Source organism: Nomia melanderi, chromosome 1 (assembly GCF_051020985.1).
Source record: "Nomia melanderi isolate GNS246 chromosome 1, iyNomMela1, whole genome shotgun sequence".
In the NCBI taxonomy this organism is placed as follows: domain Eukaryota; kingdom Metazoa; phylum Arthropoda; class Insecta; order Hymenoptera; family Halictidae; genus Nomia; species Nomia melanderi.
In genome coordinates, this window is record NC_134999.1 from 15,358,653 (window position 1) to 15,378,227 (window position 19,575).

The 19,575-nt window shown below is 39.4% G+C and overlaps 1 protein-coding gene and 1 long non-coding RNA gene across 7 annotated transcripts in view; one reads left to right on the top strand and one right to left on the bottom strand.

The window, feature by feature from the left end:
• The window catches only part of LOC116431069 (venom dipeptidyl peptidase 4), a 447,002-nt gene that overhangs the window by 422,887 nt on the left and 4,540 nt on the right, over positions 1-19,575 (top strand). For all 6 annotated transcript variants that reach the window (XM_076374132.1, XM_076374131.1, XM_076374129.1 and 3 more), the window contains 2 exons: positions 10,892-11,052; positions 19,324-19,535. In XM_076374132.1, the coding sequence (XP_076230247.1) occupies positions 10,892-11,052; positions 19,324-19,535 (373 nt within the window). The remainder of the gene's footprint in view (positions 1-10,891; positions 11,053-19,323; positions 19,536-19,575) is intronic.
• On the bottom strand, positions 7,812-10,911 carry LOC143175878 (uncharacterized). Its single transcript, XR_013000531.1, has 3 exons — positions 10,758-10,911; positions 9,982-10,111; positions 7,812-8,270 (listed from the first exon to the last, which is right to left on the bottom strand). It is a non-coding gene; the product is annotated as an uncharacterized LOC143175878 (long non-coding RNA).

The window sequence follows — 19,575 nt, forward strand, 5'->3', positions numbered from 1 at the left end:
AGAACAATAATGTTTCATTTAAATTGAACTCAACGACGTTTATGTTTGTTAAACCTTATTAACCCTTTTACGATACGGGTATAGCATTTCAATTAAAAAACCAGACGAGTCAGAACAATCTATTCCTGGTACCTTTCGCAATTATTAACCTTTGCACTCGACAATGTTTTCCATTAAAAATATTCATTACTTTCTGACTAAATATTAACGATATTTTTCGAAACTAACGCAATTGTTTATCTTCTGTAAATTAAGAGGCAGAACTATTTTACTTCGATGTTTTATGTGTTGACACATTACACAAGGTTTAATATTGAATTGAAAATTTTATAAGTTTGCTGCATTGGGAGTTAACCTTTGCACTCGGAAGTTTTTCATTGGAAATATTTGAACATTTTCTGATGAGACAAAGACGATATTTTGTAACTATCTCGACGAGAAATCATATGCATTAAAAAACAAAGCTATTTTATTTCGATATTTCTCAAATTGATGCATTGTACGAGGTGTAATATTAAATATCAAATGTTAGAGCTTTACTGTATGAAATCAAGTGGAGAGTCACCTCTCGAGTGCAAAGGGTTAAAAATCTTCGCCTCGTGTCTGACCTTCTCGCGAAGGTCACCTTCGTATCTAACAAAATGGTATAAATCCAAACAGATTACACACGGCATTGTGTTGCGTATAAAAAAGTACTACTTTCCCTCTTCCGTAGAATCAAATTAACATTAAAAACGAAACGATCGCGTTACAATCTTTGTAAAAGTAGAAAAGTGTAATTCAGTTTCTGAAACGAAAGAAACGGGATGGCATTTGTCGATCGGGTTTTTGGTAGCACTCAAATGGTTAACACTCAGCCAACCGAATGGGGAGATCACTTTTCACTTAGCAACGTTTATTCTGGTTATCTTTTCTTTTGCTATTTCGTAAGTCTTGAAGTGGGATTATTTGCAATTCATCAGATACGGTTCTCCTTTTTACAAAACACAGTTTCGAACCGAATTAATTGAATGAGTCCAATTGAAAGTAATGGAGGAGGTTGTAGTTGTAGTTCTTTTTAGGCGGTCGCCTAAGTGTTAACATTCTCGAATCCAATTTTTTGTAATGCTCCTTCGATTTGCCCGTTAAATGTTTCCAAATAATTCGCAAGATTCTCCGTTTAACTGCATCCGAGTAAAATAACTTCCCAACGAGCCCCAATACGAGACACCGAGAATACTTCAATTCGAGGGTTAAACAAAGGGTTGAACAGTGGCCGGGCAACGAGGCACTAATCAGACCCGACAGCATTCCTCCACCTAGCCAACTTGTTACCTCCGCGCTGTACTTAGTGTTTACTCGGAGCAAAGCAGCGGAGTACAACAAAGTGACAGAACGAGGAGGGCTGGGCAAAAAAGTGAACAATACGGGCGGCGGAGAGAGCGCGTACCGTAAGGAGTGAAACGAAGTGGAGAGCGGAGAACCGAAAAAAGAGGAGAGGGTAACTACCAGCTAATGAGCGGAGATGCTTCTCCATCTACCGGAATGCAAAAAGAGGACGCAAGAAGGAACAAGCGTAAACCGCCGCAAAGTGGGTATGAAAAATGAAAACGAGACGCGAAGGATGATGAGAGGAGAAAGTGATTCTCAGGACGGTTACAGAGTAGCTCGGCGAACGATCGATTGAAGAAGAAAGGCCGTTACGCGTCCTAAAGAGTGTTCAAAGGTAGAAACCGAACGAAATATCAGTCACTCGTTGGTTAAACCAGTAAACGAAGAGTAGAGAAAAATAATGAGACAGGATATATTGATTTGGAACATTTCTTTTTAAACGGAACGTCAAGTAAACGCTACGTAGTCCATTTTACTTCGTTGTTAGAAAATCTTAAGCGTTTTCCTGTAGAGTTTTTCTTTTTGTAACAAAGAAAAGCAATTAATTATTTGGCGTTACAATGTTTACTATTATCAACTTAGTTATGGTATTACATTTTCATTTCACATTGGGTATCTTGTATGTTACGATTGCTTTCTAGTCCTGCAGTTTATTTATTTTTTTATTATTTATTTATTATTTTTCTATTCTCCTGCATGGCCAAAATAATTCTTGCTACTTCATAGTAATAATAAATTAAAATTTTAAAAAATAAACCCAATAGTAAAGCAATTTATTTTAAATATCATTCGTGTGTGGAATATGAAATTGCAAACGAATAGTTTAATTATTTAAATAACTGGGGCTCTGCGCGTACCTTTTTTCTAGTTAACACTAGAACTACCAAATGGGTCAAAATGACACATTTCTGCATTTCTCTTCTGCAATTATTGAAAAGACACGGATGCTACTTAGGGAAATGAATAATTATAAATCGATTGAAATCTTAACAGACACAATGTTGGAGTATCTACAGAAAAATTAGATAACCTAATTGAACTACTCGGTAATTCTAATGTTAATGATTTAATCTACATTGTAGCTTCATCTGCAAAATGCTTTGAATACTTTGGAAGTCCTTATACTAAGTCGATCAAAGAAGTCGATCTAAATTATAAATCGATTGAAATCTGAACAGGCACAATTCTGGGGTTTCTACAGAAAAATTATAAAATCTAATTGCACTACTCGGTAATCCTAATGTTAATGATTCAATCTATAATGGAGCTTCATCTGCAAAATGCTTTGAATACTTTGGAAAGTCCTTGTGCAAAGTCGATCAAAGAAGCCGATCAATCATTAACGATTACACGTTTGAAAACTCAAAGAAGCAGAGATCTACCGATTTGGCTAATGAACTATTCAAACTATTCGGAATGCAAGTTGAAAGATCACTTGAACCGTAGAGCGAGGAATTAAGAGCGACGAGTAGTTATCGGTACAGTATTACCGTTGGCTCGGAATCCTCGGTACACCGGAGGCATGAACCGCCTCTTTCCCTTTGATCCGAGCCGACAACGCGGCGTCGGAGTTAATTAAACAGGCAGGCCGCAAAGCGCCGCCGAAAACAGTCGGGGGCCAGCCCGTTGCTGGACTCGATTATTTCTGATACAACCCTTGGCCCCGAAGGGAAGAAAAATGCAATTAAGCTGGATAAAGCTGTGCGACTGGGATTTTTCGCGTTGCACGAGTTTGACGGAACGAGGATTCATGGCGCAGGCCCATGGGGACGAATCGAAGCTTCTCCCGTGTCCCTCGGACGGTTCGCGAGATGAAGTGGACCCGTTCGTCAATGAAAACGGGGATTCGAGTATTATCGAGTGGCGACGATTTCAATTTGTTTTTGTCGCGTTGCTGACGGTTCGCAGTTTTCAGATGTTAATTAAATCGGAAGGAAATCAACTCTTCGCGGTCGACAAGCGACTGTAAGATAATTTTAGCGAAGAGAAAATCGCAGTCGTCTGCGTTTCGTCGATCGGTGGCTTCTTAACCCTTTAAATCTTGAACTCTGACAGTTAGAGGTTTTTCTCATATTAGTAAAAATATCAAGAAACAAAATTTATCTTTATATGTACGTAATATAACGTTTGCAATCTTAATAGCTTCTAGAATTTTCCATTATATAATTATAACACAAAGTAACAGTAAAAACAATGTAATAATAACTACAACACAAGCTCTATCAACATTACATTAAGTATTAACCATCGCCCATAAACTATAAACTCAATAAAAGCAAATATTATCAACGGTATCGTTGCATACATATCTCTAGCTTCCTTTCTCTCAGAAAGAAACACATCAGCGTCGGATAGTCTTTTATAAACACTCCTGAAAGTTACTATCAACCATTTCTTTTTCACACAAAGCTCACACCTGCCTCGCATAATGATAAAACAACGAACAAAACGCAAGAGGAACATGTCCTTTAAATTCGTTATAATAAAACAGCTCCTTACTCTCTGCTCCATTGAAGTCTTCAGGGAATTCCCTAACTTACTTGTACAGTGGATTTCATACGATGCAATATTTCCTCAGCGTTTTTTCTTTATTACTTATACAGATCTCTTATCCCAGGTCCATTAGGCCTTCGATGGACGAACAAACGAACTGGTCATGTTGAAAAAATATTCTAAAGAAAACTCTACCAACCAGTTCGTTATTCCTTAACAGGTGGTAGGAGTGTTGGTCCAAACAATTCGAGAGTAGAAATGCTTCCTTAACACTAGAACTACCAAACACTTAAACTGTCTTTTGAAAATGTCTTTATAAAAGCTGTATGCGTGAATTTATTAATCCCTTGTTCTATAACAGCAAGCGAGACTTGTGAAGATTTTCAACATGATTCAACAAATATGTATATTACTCAGTTCATTCGAGTTCAAAGTAAATATTATTCCTCTGTAATCAACTATTATACCTAAAAGGAGATATAGATATAACATATGCTTAGAATTTTCCTCTTTTTCCAATAAGTTATTAATGACAAAGTAGCCGTATCGATCACGGTTGAGAAAGAAATCATAAGCCAAGGGGTTAACACAGTGTACGTCAGCTAAATTTCAGCAGAAACGCGAGCGTCAATGATTATATTGATACATTTTTCACACTAAATTTACGGAAGTCAATTTGACTCGTATTGAATTTTATGAGGATTATTTGGTACATGTTTGGGTCGATTTTTATTAAAGTTATGCAAATATGTATTCTAATTGAACAGATCTAAATTAACGGATAACAATTTTTCTAAGAACAATAGAACAAACTGTACACTGTAAATCTAGTGTTGAGCATCAATCAAACTGACATTTGTAACTTACGAGAAAGAATAAGGAATTTTGTAATTTTACTTTGAATTTGTGTTATAGATATCTAAAATGTCACATTAATGTGGCTAGCAATTAAACGATAGACTAAAAATGTCCGGTGCGTAATTAACACTAAAACTACCGGGTAAAAATGATTTCTAATTCTTTGATTTTGCAATTATTAAAAATATAATAGACGTTCCTCTGTAAAATGTTTGTCGAATTATCAATTAACCCTTTCTGGAGGAAGATTCTTTGAAATCTTTCTGGGAACAATAGAGCAAAGTATCGGATAAACGTCCGTGAATTTAGCGTTGATTATGTTTCTCTTTATTTCTGTTACGGTCTTCATTGAGGAGATTAATTATTGTAATCCCGTGAATTACTGGAAGTCCGAGTTTGGTATACTAATGGAAAGTGATTGTCAAGTGGATCGATTATTTGAAACAAGCGGTACTTCAACAATAAATGCGGGAAGTGTGAAGTTCAACCTGTTGATACGATTAAAGAGGAATGAAACCGACATCAGTGGTCGGCTACATCTCCCAAACGATATTCCATCCTTTCATTTGCCCATCCACTCGTTTCGTTCCTTTGTTTACCCGATTGTCGAATTCGACTCTGTCGAAACAGTGGTTTCAGTGAAACAAATCGTTCTTGTCAAACTACAATTAACTGTAATCCTCACTGGCGTCTCTCAAAAATTCGAATCATTATTTCTACACCCAACACCATGAATTTCTCTATTACCAACAAACTAAACTCTTAGAAATAAACAAACTCTACTCCAACGCAAACCAAGAACGTAACGAATCAATAATTAAAACACCAACACCTTCCCAGTCGTTCATTAATTGTTAAAACAAAGATTCAAACGTGACAAATCGTTCGATCAGTACTCGCGTTAGCTTCTTCCCTATAATGTCCATGCTCGCCCCGATCGATCCCGGGTAAGCTATAAAGCTTCAATCGAGATTTCCGGTGTCGATCGCGCGCAACTGATCCGTTAAAAGCTGCAATCGAAGACAATGCACCGGCAGCAGTAGGGAAAGAATGGGCGAGTGGATCGGTGGGATAGGGAAAAATGAAATTCTATCTGAAAATCGATGCCCGGTTGCTACGGGGAATAGAATTCAGCGGTAGGGGCCGATTTACGAGCTTAAATAAATTTCGCGAAAAAAGGATCGAGAGGCCGGCCCGTTACTATTTCTATGGGCGACCGTGCGCGGCCGCCGCCACGGCCCTCCCCTCGGCGCCATTATTATTGAGCACGCGAGATACGGGAGACAATAGCCGAGGAAAGATTGGAACGGAAGGAGCTGCGGACCGAACGGTCCCTCGCCCCGTTCCGATCGGAAATCACGTATCGTCTCGGATCGAAGAAATCGAATGCACCGTGAGAACACTGTTTGGAGAAGCTCCCCGCTGATGGGACCGCCCATTGTCGATCTTTTCAGCTGGAATTGACCGTTACATTGGCCACGCTCTGCAGTCCGGCCACGTCCTTCCGTAGATTCCTTCTGTTTTTTTTACCGATCGCGTCTGGATTGATCTTTACTGTACAATTGCGAGGCTTCGATCTTTCGTTTGCCGACGAGCGGAGCGCTCGGATTTCCGTTTGTCCCGGCACCGTTTATTTGGCTGCGACACAGCCGTCGGTGCGACGAGATTTATGGTATGCACAATTATGCTCGCTCGTGTCTAACATAATATAAGGAAATTTTGGAAGCGTTTTATCGATTGCTACATTTTACCATCTTGTGTCGTAACTGACCAGCAGTTGACAAATAGAAAACGGCAGCTCAACCACTTGACCCTTGCAGGTCAAAAGGGACGACGTACCATCTACCTCCACCACAAGTAATATTGAATCCTAGAATCATCGAAGTTTAGAACTGTTGATATTTAGAGTTGCTGAACTATAACTATTGATATCCAGAACTGTTGAGATTTAACCCTTTGCACTCGAGGGCGACTCTCAGTCGTTTGATTGAACGCAGCAGAATGCTAAAATTTTAATAGTATTTTAATAGTTTAATAGTTCATGCAAAATGTTCCTTCATGTAAGTTGCAAATAATATTAACTTATCAGAAAATAATGAATGTTTAATGAAAAATATTGTCGAGCGCAAAGGATTAACCCTTAACACTCCAGGTTGTTTTGTAATCAATCAGCAACTGCAACTAATTTTTATAGTATTCCTAACGAAAATTAGAAATGCTATAACCTTTCTTCGGTCTTTTATTTTCCTTCTTAGTACAAAATTTGGATATGTGGAAAATCTGATAATTTCAGGCTAGTTTCTTTAAGATTCATTAAAACATTTAACCTTTGCACTCGAGAATATTTTTCTCAACAAATGTTCATCATTTTCTTATGAGGTATCAATAAATTGACAGAATTAATTTATTTCGATACATTATATCAAATTTGATATTGAATTCTAAATTTCATCATTTTGTTCGGTCAAATCAATTGATTGAAAGGCGCCGCTCGAGTGCAAAGGGTTAACCCTTTCGAAAGTAACCCTTATTAAAATAGAACAAATAAAACCTAATTAACCCTTTCGGAAGTATTTCGTTAGGAATACTTAACATTTTCTAACTAAACAAAGAAGATATTTTTTGAAATGAACTGAACGAGAAATCACAAGTAAATTGTGAAACAAAGAAATTTTTACCCCAATATTTCACACGCCAATGCATTATACACAGTTCAATATTAAATATTAAGTTTTATAATTTCACTGCATCAAATCAAGTGGTGACTGAGAATCACCTCTCGAGTGCAAAGGGTTAATATTATAACTGGTGCAATATTGGAGCCCACAGAGTTCAAAGGGTCAAAACTCCCAGAGCGTAGTTTCGATCCAAAAACAGAATTACTTCGAGCTACGAGAGGACCTAAATAAAGCCAATAAAAAGAATCTTAAAGCACGATCAATCCGACATTAAACTCCCGAATTCCCGATAACCGCGGAAGAATAATCCCGCCCGAACGATCGATGCCAGAAACGAACGATCCGTAGAATATTTGTAATCTCTTTAGCCGTGTCTTCGCCGTCGACGACGGCGTAAAAATTGACCGCGTGTTTTACAAGTTCCCCGGCGGCGGGGGGAAGCACATCCGATTCGTGTCGCCCGGTATAATTCAGAGCGGAGGCACTCGTCGTCGCGTTCCCCGTTGAAATTCATCTTCATCGTACGATCCGGTTCAACATAAGAAACTCGGACCACGGGATGCATAATGCATCCGACGGACGAGCACTTAGGACGGCGAACGACATTTATTTTAGTGGCCGATCCTTTAAGAACGATTTTTATGATCTGCTCCCCGAAGAGGATCGCGCGACAGCCGTGGCCTTTCAAATTTAAGAGATCCTCCTCCACCTGTAACCTGGTTAGCTGATCCCCGCGTTTACGGATCCGACTTAATAGCCATTTAGACGTTTCCCTCCCTCCTTTTCTTCTCCCGTCTCGTATTCCTTTCTTATTCTCGCTGTTCCTGTGTTCTCCTTGGTCTACAAGGTGTTTCGGAAATCGTGGCACACCTGAGACAGAATTAGCTTCTTGCACTGGAGTTGCTCTCTTAACACATTGCGTACCTGTCTTTTGACACCACGGTAGAAATAGTGTATTAACCCTTTGCACTCCGAAGTTTTTCACTAGAAATATTTCAACATTTTCTGATGAGATGAAGACGATAGTTTGTAAAACCAACTCGACGAGAAATTCACGTGAATTGACGGACAAAGCTATTTTACGTGAATATTTCTCAGATTGATGCATTGTATGAAGTATAATATTAAATATCAAACTTTATAGCATCATTGTAGGAAATCAAGTGATGACTGAGTCTCCTCCCGAGTGCAAAGGGTTAAAATTTTACTACTGAAAATTTGAAAGAAATACAACAAAATTGCCCATTCTACTTGAAGTAGAAATTTCATTTGAAGAGAATAAATTGATAGCAGAATAGTTGTTTGCTTTAATCCATGGATACTGAACAACATTGATTGTTGTTAAATTAACCTCACTCGTCATTGTACGGGTTAACACTATTTCTACCGAAGTTTGAAGTTTTAACTTAAAATTATCTTCTCAGTTTAATAATTTGTCGTCAATCGACTTTTGGACATTTCCTATAATTAATTTTGTAATCGTCACTGAAAAAGTAAAGAAATCAATTCAAAATATACAACTAAACTCGAGGAACAATTTTAAGGTAAAATTTCAGGTGCCATTCGACACCTCCGGTACTAACACATTGCGTACCGGTACAGAAATACTGTTAACACATTGCGTACCTTCGGCTAATTATCAGAAAATTAAATTCTGCGGATTTTCAGTGAGATCCACTTATATTACAATCTATAAAAAAGCTCGGGTATCATATTGTTATCTAATATATTTTAAATGGACAATTAGTTCCAATCAAATTTAATATTTCCTTAACCAGTTAATTGTGTTTGACGAGTATACTCGTCATGACACAAAATCCTGCATCTTCTCCATGACGAGTATACTCGTCATGACACAAAATCCTGCAACTTCTTCACGACGAGTATACTCGTCATGACACAAAATCCTGCAACTTCTCCATGACAAGTATACTCGTCAAACACAGTTAACTGGTTAAATGCTGTGGTAATTATCAAAGTTATATAGCTAAGAGTCTTTATAGAAAAACGAGATTTCTCGTTACCAGTGCGCAACGTGTTAACACACTATCGACGGGTCGGGTATTAATACCTTTTATGCAGAACGTACGCTAAGTGTTAGTAAAACACTTACCAATGCTTGTTTTTTTTTCATTGTCACTAATTTTTGGGCAGTCTTAATTTTTTAATGTTGTGTTCGTGCAGTGCATAAAAAGAAAAGTTTAATTTCTTATATGTGTAAGTTTTGTCAGGTTCCCCTTCATAGGGGTGAGTGTTTTCAAAAATACCATACATTAAAAAAATATTAGAGTCAATAAAATTACTACATAAGAAACTGAATAATAAAATATTCCTAAACATTATTACGCTTTTCTCTTACTACATGAACTTTTAAAACTTTCAAAAATTAACAATTATCGTTCGGTCCATGTTATGCATTAAATGAAGCAATAAAAAACTAAATTAAAAATTGAATTTTTTTTTTAAATTTCATCTACATCTTCGAAATACTATGTGATACCTATTTTCCAAATTTCATTGAAATCCTACTATTAGATGTGAAGATATTACATGTTTTCTAAAAAGTGTACTTTTTTCATACTTCACTAATTTTCGCCCACTATACGTGTGAGTCGAGTTCATGATGTTACCCTCCGATAGTGTGTTGAGAGACACCCTGTATATCTGCGGCCACCGCGTTACACAGCCAGCCGTCGTGCTCTCCGCGGACGCTATGAACATATAAATGCGGCATTCAGTGAAAACAAGTTCCGGGAGCCGTGGGGATGTATCGTGACTGTCTTTCAAACACTTGATATTATGTGAACGGGTACACAATGGGTACGCGTGTTGCATTGAACGGAAAGTTTCTTTCGTGTCTCGCAGACGAGAGCTCGGGGGACAAGCTTCCATCCCCCCCGTACGGGGAGAAAACTTCACGGCACCGATTTACCGTTCATTACCGTTGCTGTTGACATTTATTATTTGCGGATTTGACCCTCGCCCACCGGCCGGCGAAGTCCTGTTTTCCCAATGATGTTCTTCGGAAATTAAGATTCTTATACAAACCTCTATTTTAATGATAAGAGAACGAAAGATCGTACCGACGAGAGACGGAGCGCGCAGTGAGCGACAAAACTCGATAACTTAAGAAGTATGGAGTGATACGAACAAATACTTCAGACAAAAGTTGCAAAGTATAGAACTAAGATGGTTATATTTTGTTTACATTATGGGGATATTACGAAGTTTCTCCAATAACAACGAATATTCTGCGTTTCGATGTCAACGTTATACAAATAGAGAAACACAATTGATATGCACGAAATCTTGATTATTCAAATGAAAATCATTTTACATAGCAAAAAATTTACTTACCAGCACACTGCTAACCTTCAATTCTTGTTATTCAATTATCTGAATACTCGAATTTCGAGGTCTCGTCCACAGGTGCGTATCCCCACGTTTCAGAGATGATTTTTATGCGTGAACGATTCTACCACCGGTTGCAGGCACTTACAAGACACTCTGCCGTACATCGACCGCACCAGGACGGCGATATGGGGCTGGAGTTACGGTGGATACGCGACAGGCATGACGCTCGCCATGGATTATCGCGGTGTCTTCAAGTGCGGCATGTCCGTGGCACCTGTAACGGATTGGACTCTTTACGGTACGTCTGCATCAGATAATATTTTCATCCGTGCACGCCTGTCCTCCTTCTTCTTCGCGCCAGCTCGCTCCTTTTCATCATGAATATTCGAATCGACGTGGCAAACAATTTTTTCCTAGGCAAGATCAACAAAACGGAAAGGAAATGTAACGCGTGTGCATTGTGGCCGGTGAATCGATGATTTTTAACCCTTAGTCAAGTTGTTTTGTAATCAATCAGCAACTGCAACGAATTTTTACAGTATTCCTAGCGAAAATTAGAAATGCTATAACATTTCTTCGATCTTTCGTTTTCCTTCTTAGTACAAAATTTGGATGTGAAAATCGAATGACTAGAGTGATTTCTTTAAGATTCATTAAAATATTTAATATTACAACTGGTGCAATATTGGAGCCTACAGAGTTCAAAGGGTTAAGTGTTCGAGTGCGAAGCAGCGCGATTATTCACTTTCATTCTTATTATTGCCTTCTTATTATTTATTTTTCGCAACCAACGCAATTGATTATCATATATAAATTAAGAGACAGAACTGTTTTACTTCGATGTTTTATGTGTTGATACAGTACACAAGGTTTAATATCGAATTGAAAATTTTATAAGTTTGCTGCGTCGAATCATTAAGTGGGTTAACCACTCAACTGTGGAATTTAGTTGAAAAATCTCTCGTTCTGCGCGCAATAAAATACAAAAATGGAGCGTGTGTTCATCGAACGCAGGAAGAACGCACGTAGAGTATATTTTAATGAAAGATCAAAGCGAAACAAAGAAGACTTACATGTTTATGTGAAAAAATAAAGAATTCATGAAAGAATTAGTATCGTGTCAAGCTTTACGATGACGTGTATACTCGTCAAACAGTTAACACGTTGAATGCCATACGATTTCACGGTACAAAATACTTGAAATGGAAAAGATATAATATTAAATCATTGGATTGAATTGCATTATTATTGCAGGTTCATCTAGCTGAATGTCGCCACATTAGTTAGCATTATTTATAATACAGAAATGTATTCAAATAATCATGGTTTAATCGAGTGAACTATAGGAATTCGATTTGGTTGGGGGTCACTGGTGACCCCCATGGCATTCAACGTGTTAACCCTCTGTAGGCCCATGTAACTTTGAAGTCACATATCAGTATATTGGCATCTTGTTGAGTTATTTAATTTTGCACTCAAAGTGGTGAATAAAATGAGGTAATCGGTTAACTGCAACTTTTACATGCTCAGGCGTGAAAGTTTATCGTCATTGTAACTTGAAAGTTACGAAGTATGTTCGTTTGATGAAATTATTGAAACTATTGAATATATTGTTAATTCGTATTCATATGTGGATATTTATTAATTTTGTACTGCATAGATTTTGTTATAATCGTGAACAAAAATTCAGCCCATAGAGGGTTAACTAGATAAATAGTTCGCCGCGTCTGCTCATGGCTAGCCGTTTCCTCCAAAACTTTCCCGCGAGCTTTCGAGATCGATTATGCGGGAAACGAAGCGTCGAACGGACAAATTTTCTTCCGTCCCCGCGCAGATTTTTTCCCGCAGATTCCAGTTCCCGACTTAGACACTCTCCACGCGCGGTCAGATATTCATCTCGCCGCGTTCCTCGCGTTAAAACGTCGCGACGAAGCGAAAACCGTGGATACCCTGGATGCCTGAGATACTTGACTGTCGCGGAACGATTGATTTTCGATAACGCGCGTCTTTATCTTTGAACAGCGAAGCGCTGCGCTGCCTGGCCCGTCCGCGATCGACGGGACGCGCGACCGATCACTTTGAAAAGCTTGCGCGCGAACGAGCGGCGCGTCGTTCCCGAAAATTGTTGGAAATTAATGATATGCCGAGGATCCGCGATACCATAATACACGGGAAATTATTCGGCGGCGGTGCTCGCGAAGAATTATTTAACCGACCGAGTAAATGTTTATCGAGGCCACTGCAAACTTACTTCGAATTCACGGTCCGGTATAACATTCGAATTTATGGGTGAAATAACTTGGCAATCGGCGAGCCGTGTTATTGGGCAGATCGCGCAAACGTTTGTAAAGGATACGGAACAGTTATTTCGATACTATACGGAATAAATGAATAATATGTTTGTTTATTCGTGATTGTTACAATACTGCAGTTTATTCGTTTGGATCTCGGTGTCTGTGAATGGGGACTGGTGGAGATGCAAAGATGCTTGTGTATTGTTATTGTGTTATTTTTATATGTTGTATATTATGTATTATGGATTATAGATTATCCCTTTGAACTCTGTATGTTTCAATGATCTTAGAGAAACTATCTTAAAATTAGTAGAGTTTCCACGCACACAAGTTTTGTACTGAGAAGGAAACTAAAATCTGATAAATGTTAGCTAGAGTTAGCTGTTCATTTTCGCTGGAGATACTATAAAAATTAGTCGCAGCGTCTGATAGATTACAAAACTGAGAAAGAAATTAAAATCTGAGAAATGTTAGCATTTTTCATTTTCGCTAGGGATACTATTGAAATTAGTTGCAATAGATAGATTACAAAACTGAGAAGAAAAGTAAAATCTGAGAAATGTTAGCATTTTTTATTTTCGCTAGGGATACTATAGAAATTAGATGCAATTGATAGATTACGAAACCATCTGGAGTGCTAAGGGTTATATATTATATATTACATATTACATATTACGCATTACATATTACAATTATGTAGACGACACTTTATTAAGTGCAATACACCGTAAAAATATCTCTCTCCAGATCGCTCCTCCCAGACAAACGTTTGACGAGCAAATATTCCCCGAGACGAAACCTCCTTATCCCCCCTAATGCAATTTATTTAACGATCAAGCTGGATCACGGGGATCCGTGAAATCGACTGCTTCGCGCGTAACAGCCCCGATACTTTGAATATATCCGGACAAATCAGCGGAACGAACGGGAAAGATAAAAAAAAAACACCGAGGAAAACCAAGGAAAGGGGGAAGAAAGGGAAGTAAGGGTGGGACGGAGAAACGAAAAAAGGGTGAGACGAGAATGTCTACGCGCCATTACCTTGCCTCTGGTTCGATCGATTCAATTATTGCCGGAATGTTGTAGCAGTTCGCTGCGCCAGGGGCACCGGGATATCAGATTTATCAGACCGATAAGGAGTCATCGGTCGAAATCGAGTCTCCGTGCATTCAGACGTTCCAGCGTCGTCGACGATGCACATTTTTAACGCCGCAACGTACCTCTTCTGCCGAACCGGCACTCCTGAATCCCATTCCGCGTGTATCGATCCCGGATTTCTCGTTTTTCCCTTGTTTCCCACGGGCAACCTAGCAACATTGTCGCCGGCGACCCAGATCGCTTATTGGCCAAATCGGTCAACCCCGTTTTTTTTCAGTTTTCAAACATTCTGCGGTTAACGCGTTGACTGCCGCGAGAGTTTCGACCGCTTTATTATAGTAATATTTATTCCTTCGTAGTAAAGGCAAATGGTATTCGAGGTAATCAGTAATGATTTGGTATTACAGTACTCATTACGTTGTTATCTAGCTGCTTGTTTCTAAATATTGGGTGAAACCGCGGCTTGAGAAGAATGAGAGTTTTCGTTTCTCGTGGATTGTTTTGAGGACAGTAAAAGATAGCGAGAAACAGTTTGAATAAAGACATTGTACTTTCACGTGTGAAAAACTGCAAAATTTCTCGGGTTCAATTATTCCTTCGTAATTCTATAGTATAGAAATATTTATTATATAGTTGATATCTTGTATTTAATATAAACTTCACTGTTATTGGGTTTATGACGAAACAACGAAAATTCTTTTGAATGGTGCAAATTGCAATAAGTTTCGCTTGTATTAATCGCGTGAATCGCATTGTCCAACGTGCACTTCGTTTTCCATTTAAAGAGTAATTCTCGAGATCAGTGTACAATAAATTGCATCGTTTCTCTGCTTCTTGTTTCGCGGAGTCAACAGATTTGGCTAATGAACGGGTCATTCAGAATTTTCCTTTTTCCCGTTTCATTTCCAAATATGTTTGTTTCGTTTTTTTCTTCTCGTGGAAATATCAAGTCTCGCGAAGCACCCGGCACCGCCGACCGTTAATTAATCACGTTAACCGCGCGGGCAAGGTAAACAATGGAGTTTGTAAACTCGAAACGTTAACCGATCCGTTACGCGCTCGCGCGCCCCGCGAATACATTATGTAAATATTGTAACGAGCTTATGTAAAACGCGGCGGAATAAGAGAGCCTAATGAAGCCGGCGTATCGGAGCCCGCGGGATAAACACCGAGAAAGACGCGTTACGGTCGTGGTTTTAAAGAATTTTACGTTTGATCCGCGTTTTATTTAAATTCCAGACGCGTTCGTTGGTCGATGTTGCTTTAACGTGTTGGTTAATAGCTGTTACTTCAATAACAATCTTCGTAGCGGTGATGTTCTAATAAATATAATATTCTACTGATATTTTAGCAAACAGAATATTTTATGGAAATGCTTATTGAATATTTCACTGAATATATTAACAAACGGAATATTTTATTGGATATTTCGCCGAGTATAATATTTAGATAAATTCGATAAAGTAACGAAAACTATTTCGCCGACGTTCCAAGTGTCACGCCGTATATTTACAATTCCTAACAAAGATCCGTGGAATATCAATTCAGTTTGCCCTGCGTGAAATATGAGATCAACGACGAAACGGAGGGATCGAACGTAGATTTATACGATTTCCGTTTCATTTCTGAGCTGACAGACCTCTCGCGTAAGGAACGGCACGCCGTTTTTATAAAATACACCATGGAGGCGGTAAATTCGCCCGAGCGTTCGCAATTTAATTATCAGCGAACCAGGCAAGATACGCTATTCCAAGGAAAAATTGCTGCGCGAAGGAAATATGAATTAAGGAAGCGACTGCCGCTCGCTAGAAGCGCGCCCTGGTATTAATCGTTCGAGTCCCAAGCGGCGCGATGGCGTCTCTCCGTTGCGCTGCCTGAAAGTGCTAACCTATCGGTTCGTAGAATCGGATTAAGCTTATTTATTCGTTTTCCTGATAATTATTCGTTCTTGCTCTTATTACTATCTGCTTAGAAACGAAACGATTGCACTGTGTAGATTTCTTTTATGTAAAAATAGGAAAATATAATTCAGTTTCTGAATTGAAACGATAGTTGCAGTGCCTGAAAGCGCTAACCTATCGGTTCGTAGAATCGGATTAACGTTTTCCTGCTAATTATTCATTTTTACTCTTACTACAACCTGCTTAGAAACGGAACGATCGCATTATATAGGTTTCTCTTATGTAAAAATAGGAAAACGTTACTCAGTTTCTGAATCGAAACGAAAGAAGCGCGATCACGTTGCTCGCCACTTTTCAACGGGGTTTTTGCGAAAACCCGTGGGACTCGAACGGTTAAATATCCGTTGAATGACTGCTCTGGAATGGAAGTTTGCTCGTAATCATTGTATTTCTGTATCGGTTGCGGGGATTACAAAAACTATTCCATCCGTCGGTGGGTTTCTTGGCGTGGTTGCAATTTTTCCGCGCGGCGGTGAGTCACGCGTTTGCCATTTCCGGATATTGCGGTTCAAAGTTTCAGACATCAATATCCGCTGCGAGCTGGATTCGCCGCATTCGTGTCTTGGAAAGAGAAGGATTTCTTCGTGGCCGCTCTTTATCTCAAATTTGTATTCAGAAACACAATTTCTACCCTTCTTGGACCACGACCAACCGCGTAAAACACAAATCTTGCGAACACGTGGCTCGTCTTCCTCTTTGCCTCGCGCAGCTCGGTTCCGATATTCGCACGTTTGCGTTTCGCACATCTTGATCTTGCGGAGGAGCAAGACTTTTCTCAAGCAAGGGGAAGATTCCTTGGAGAAAGGAATTCAAACGTGTTAGGCTCGTAGCAGTGTTACAATAAAAATTATAATACTTCGATCAAAGAAATTGGCACTTAAAAAAATTCAATGCAGTAGTAGCAATTCTCTTAATGAAACAGGATTGAACGATTACTCCCTTAACACATTTGCTACCAGCAGTTCTTTCAATAACAGTCGCTGTGATTACAATACTTTGTTAAATAGAACATATCGTTTGTATAAAATACAGAGTATTCAAAAAATATCTCCATAGCTTTCTGCACTTTATACCGTGCGTTGCAATGCTAGACGAGAACACACGTAAATGTAATTCACTCTTCTTTGCAAGATGTGAAATGTCGATCGTCACAAATATGTGACACTGGTAGCGAACGTGTTAATGTTCCTCCTAAATCTCATAGATCTAACTTCAATGAACTCCATAGTCTAAGTCAATTTCCAAATTTATTACCGGAAACGTTGCCAGTTAATCCTTTACACTCGAGAGATGACTCTCAGGTCACTTGATTTGACGCAATAAAACTATAAAATCTGATATGTAATGTTTTGTTTCTTAACTTTGTATAATGCCCCGACACGTGAAATATTAAAACAAAATGTCTTCGTTCCTTAATTGATTTCTCTTCGAGTTAATTTCAAAGAATATCGTCTTCGCCTCGTGAAAAAATGTGAAATATTTCTAGCGCGGAACTTCCGAGTGCGAAGGGTTAAAACCATCGCAACGCGCGAGTGTCGCCCAAACGGCAGACGCATTGCCATAAAAGAAACGCGTGAACATCCACTGGGTGGAAAGGTCGGAAGGCAACGAAGGAAATCCAAACCGGTAATTCCGATGACGAATAAAAGGTCCGCACGATTCGTTCCGGTGAATTTAGTGCTGAAGGGGGTGCGTGTAGGGACGGATTAAAGTGCGCGGCCGTAAGCGTCTTCGAAACGAGGAGAAACACTCACAGCAATTGGCCGAGGCGGCCCGTTAAACCGGAAACGAAACGGTTCTGGCGCGACGGAAGCCGGAATAGCTGCGTTCCTGTCCGCCATAAATCATCGGGCACAAACATTTTATTAAAAGCGCTTATTCACAACGCGGCGTAAAATGATTCGATCATTTTTCACATCGTTCCCCGCCCCTGGACCCCTTTTCTTCCACGAACACGCAGGTTTCCGGAGAATTTCATCGCCGTTCCATTCCCGCCATTGTTGCGCCCGACTGTCGGAAAAGCTTAATATCCACCGGCGAACACAGACCTATTATAGGCGCGATGCAATTTCCCTGCAGCTTCCGCGGATTAATTAAGTATCCCGATATGATTCACGAGTACGCTTAAAGCGCGACGCGGCGCGACGCGATGGGACGGGACGCGACGCGGGACATGTTTACGCCGGCCGCCATTTTCTTCCCGGCGACCATGTTGTTCCCACTGGAACTTGACCGGTACGCCGTTTAATTAAATCCTTATGTTGTCTCGTTCTTGTTGCGAATTCAGAAGTGATAGGTACATTTTGATTAATATTCATTCGAAAGCGTTACGGAGGTTTTAATTGATGTTACGTGTATTCCGGTAGATTCTAATTTGTTCGGTTTTCATGTTGATATTAGAAAGTTACGAACGATTTTCGGTCGACTGGGTATTATATTTTACGCGCTCCCGGCGATTGTCGATTCATCGCATCGTGAGGCGAATGGTTTTATTGGACTCGATTAAAGTTTGTTAACAATATGGAATATAAATATTGTTATATGCGCGGTCCCGATTGCCTTTGTTGCAGCGGCGCGTATTGAAATTCATGCTGCGGAAGAAAATGGCGGTTTTAATTGGAAACGGTTGCACTTGGGAAAACCGGCGCACATCGGGTTGCATCGGGAATGATATTGTTTCTTAATTGACCCGTTATGCAAACAACGCGAGTTGATTTATCGTAACGCCGTTTTGATTGCCGTATGTAAAATAACACTGGTGATAGCACGGGCTGTAGCGTGATAATTGGTCATTTATTTTCCATTAAGGGAACGGCAATTATATGGCGTGCTTAGAATCACAGTAGTGTAAGTGAAAAGTTGTCAGAAACGGAATGGTCGTTTTCTCGAAAACTAATGATGATGGTTTCTCGTTTGACAATTAAATCAGTCTCTAAGTACCAGTGTGTTTAACAGAGGAAACATTTTTTCAGCTATCAGCGACCGAAGCAAATTTTAATTCTCCGAGGAACACGCATCACGTGACTCAGTATTATTATGATTTTTACAATTAGCACTCCGTGTAGAGGTCAAGAAGTGAAAGGGTTCCTTGGGGAAAGGTAACGGTGAAATGGAAAAAAAGATTGAAGGAGGTCTGGGCGAAAATAAATTAAAGCGGAGGTGAACGGAAAGTGGTTCGAAGCTCGTAATTAACCTTGTAATTAACACGATTTACAGATTCAATTTACACGGAACGGTTCATGGGTTTGCCCACGGTCGAGGACAATTCCCACGGCTACGAGCAGGGTGAACTACTGAACAAGGTAGACAATATTAAAACAAAGATGTATTACTTGATCCACGGAACTTTGGACGACAACGTGCACTATCAGCAATCTCTGCTTCTCGCCAAGGTACTCGAGCAGAAGGATATTCTGTTTCGACAACAGGTACCTAGTTTACTTTATAATTAACGTTAACTCTCTCTCT